Source organism: Engraulis encrasicolus, chromosome 1, assembly GCF_034702125.1.
Source record: "Engraulis encrasicolus isolate BLACKSEA-1 chromosome 1, IST_EnEncr_1.0, whole genome shotgun sequence".
Classification (NCBI taxonomy): Eukaryota; Metazoa; Chordata; class Actinopteri; order Clupeiformes; family Engraulidae; genus Engraulis; species Engraulis encrasicolus.
In genome coordinates, this window is record NC_085857.1 from 21,826,728 (window position 1) to 21,829,227 (window position 2,500).

The 2,500-nt window shown below is 45.9% G+C and overlaps 1 protein-coding gene across 1 annotated transcript in view; it reads left to right on the forward strand.

Moving 5' to 3' along the window:
* Positions 1–2,500, forward strand: part of LOC134456583 (voltage-dependent T-type calcium channel subunit alpha-1I-like) — a 401,906-nt gene that overhangs the window by 189,477 nt on the left and 209,929 nt on the right. The window contains exon 6 of the mRNA XM_063207987.1: positions 1,862–2,015. Within this exon, the coding sequence (XP_063064057.1) occupies positions 1,862–2,015 (154 nt within the window). The remainder of the gene's footprint in view (positions 1–1,861; positions 2,016–2,500) is intronic.

A 2,500-nucleotide genomic window follows, 5' to 3' on the forward strand; every position in this document is an offset into this window, starting at 1 on the left:
TGTACTATTAAAAAATAAGAAAACGGAGTGCCACAGTTTCCTGCTCTTCATTTTCTTGAAGTTAGGTTTGTAGGTTACTTTTTTTCCTTCCAGCTGGTAGTAGTGCATGTGAACATTAATATAAAATGCCTCTAGAAAAGGGGGTTGCACTATACATACGTATGCAGCATTTATTCACAGACCTGCCTCAGTGCTCTCACTGCCCTCCTTTCTGCCTCATGATTCTTTTGAGAAAAGGCATCAGCTGTTTTCTCCATTAGCTGAAGGCTGTTTAACCCGCCTTTTTGTCAATCCTTTGACAACATGGCCTTTAGAGCATCCGAGTTGTTTGACTCTGCCCTGATGAAGGCCAACCAAGGCCAAAAAATGTTGTCTGTTTTTATTGATCAACAATGATACTGCCTAACTATTAATAATGCTTTTCATCTACTGTATTCTGGAATAGTCTCTTGGAGTCTTCTTCTTAGTTTTTCTTGTTTGCTGCAGTCAGGGATTTTCAAAGGAATCTCAGAAAGGAGTACCATCCTACTTTCTTCTCAAGGCCAACCTTGCACTTGGGACTTCCCCCAAGGACTCTCCTCCTCTCCTCTTCCTCCTCCTCCTCCTCCTCTTCCTCCTCCTCCTCCTCCTCCTCCTCGTCTCCTTCGCCAGCTCATCCTTTTCATCCTATGTAGCCAGGTGTTTGGCATCAGTAGCTACAATGTTGCTCAAAGTAAATCGAGTTGTTGTCAGGAGTTAAGACGGAACTTCTCAAGGAGGACCCTGATGTGCCAAACGATAGCAGCAAATGTGGGGCTACCGTAAGACAGGACTACTCAAGGATCTTACACCTAATGGGCAAGGTGAAAGTAGAAAATGTGGGGAGGGTAAGAGAAGTGATGTTTGAGTGTTCAAGTTTGTTCATGTACCGCTGTTCACACTAATGGTTGACGAAAACATTCTCATCGTCCTGAAGCCTTACTAACAGCTGGACGAATGTGATCAATATTTGTCTTTTTCCCTTTCTCTCTCGCCCATGCCGCACCAGGGGCATTATCCTGCCCAAACCCTACCAGCTGGCCGAGAAAGACTAATTACTCCACCCCCTCACCCATCTCCTTCCCTCGCTCCCCATACAGCTACCGAAGCTCTACTATAAGCTGGAAGAGAAACTTTGAGCAACACATCTCTCTCTCTCTAACTCTCTCTATCTCTCTCTCTCTCTCTCTCTCTCTCTCTCTCTCTCTCTCTCTCTCTCTCTCTCTCTCTCTCTCTCTCTCTCTCTCTCTCTCCCCCAAGCCCTACTACCAGCTTCATGAGTTTGATGAAAAGTTGTGTCTTTCTGCACTTTCTACTTTTCCTTCTCCTCGCTACTCACAGAAAGCCCTACTACCAGCTGGATGAGGATGACCTAACATCTCTCTCTCTCTCTCTCTCTCTCTCTCTCTCTCTCTCTCTCTCTCTCTCTCTCTCCCTCTCTCTCTCTCTCTCTTCCTCCATGTAGCACTACGGGCATCACCCTGCCCAAGCCCTACTACCAGCTGGATGATGATGACTTAATATCTCTCTCTCTCTCTCTCTCTCTCTCTCTCTCTCTCTCTCTCTCTCTCTCTCTCTCTCTCTCTCTCTCTCTCTCTCTCTCTCTCTCTCTCTCTCCCCCAAGCCCTACTACCAGCTTCATGAGTTTGATGAAAAGTTGTGTCTTTCTGCACTTTCTACTTTTCCTTCTCCTCGCTACTCACAGAAAGCCCTACTACCAGCTGGATGAGGATGACCTAACATCTCTCTCTCTCTCTCTCTCTCTCTCTCTCTCTCTCTCTCTCTCTGTCTCTCTCTCTCTCTCTCTCTCTCTCTCTCTCTGTCTCTCTCTTCCTCCATGTAGCACTACGGGCATCACCCTGCCCAAGCCCTACTACCAGCTGGATGAGGATGACGAGCGGCCCTTCATCTGCTCGCTGGCGCAGGACAACGGCATCATGTCCTGCCAGGACGTGCCAGCCCGGAGGGAAGGAGGCCGCGTCTGCTGCCTGGACAAGGTACTTAATCCGTTAAGACACAGCCTTATAAATGTGTTGTAACCAGAATGGCAATGGCCAATTCTTAGTGCATTACTAAATACCCTGTGCTAGGTCATAGTAGAGTAGTACTATGGTAATCCACCTTTCAATGGCTATTACAGCGTGCTTCAGATGCTACAAGATATCTGAACATTTTCAAAATATGTATGCTATTTAAGATCATATGTATGCTTAATAAGATCATTCCTAACATGTAATGGTTTTCGTAACTACATTTCTAGTAGTGACTGTTTAAGAGTTAAACATACCCTAAATAAAACAGTTCTACTGACTGCACACACCAAATTTTGCAGAGTAGAGAGTGGTGGTGTTTAGACCGACAGAGAACTGTGCTGGTTCCCGCTCCAATCCCGAACCGACTGATTTGTTCACACCTAAAATCTGAGCGTTGAAGAACCAGAAAGTTGGTTTGCGGTGTTGTTAATGTTTGCCATTACCATGGC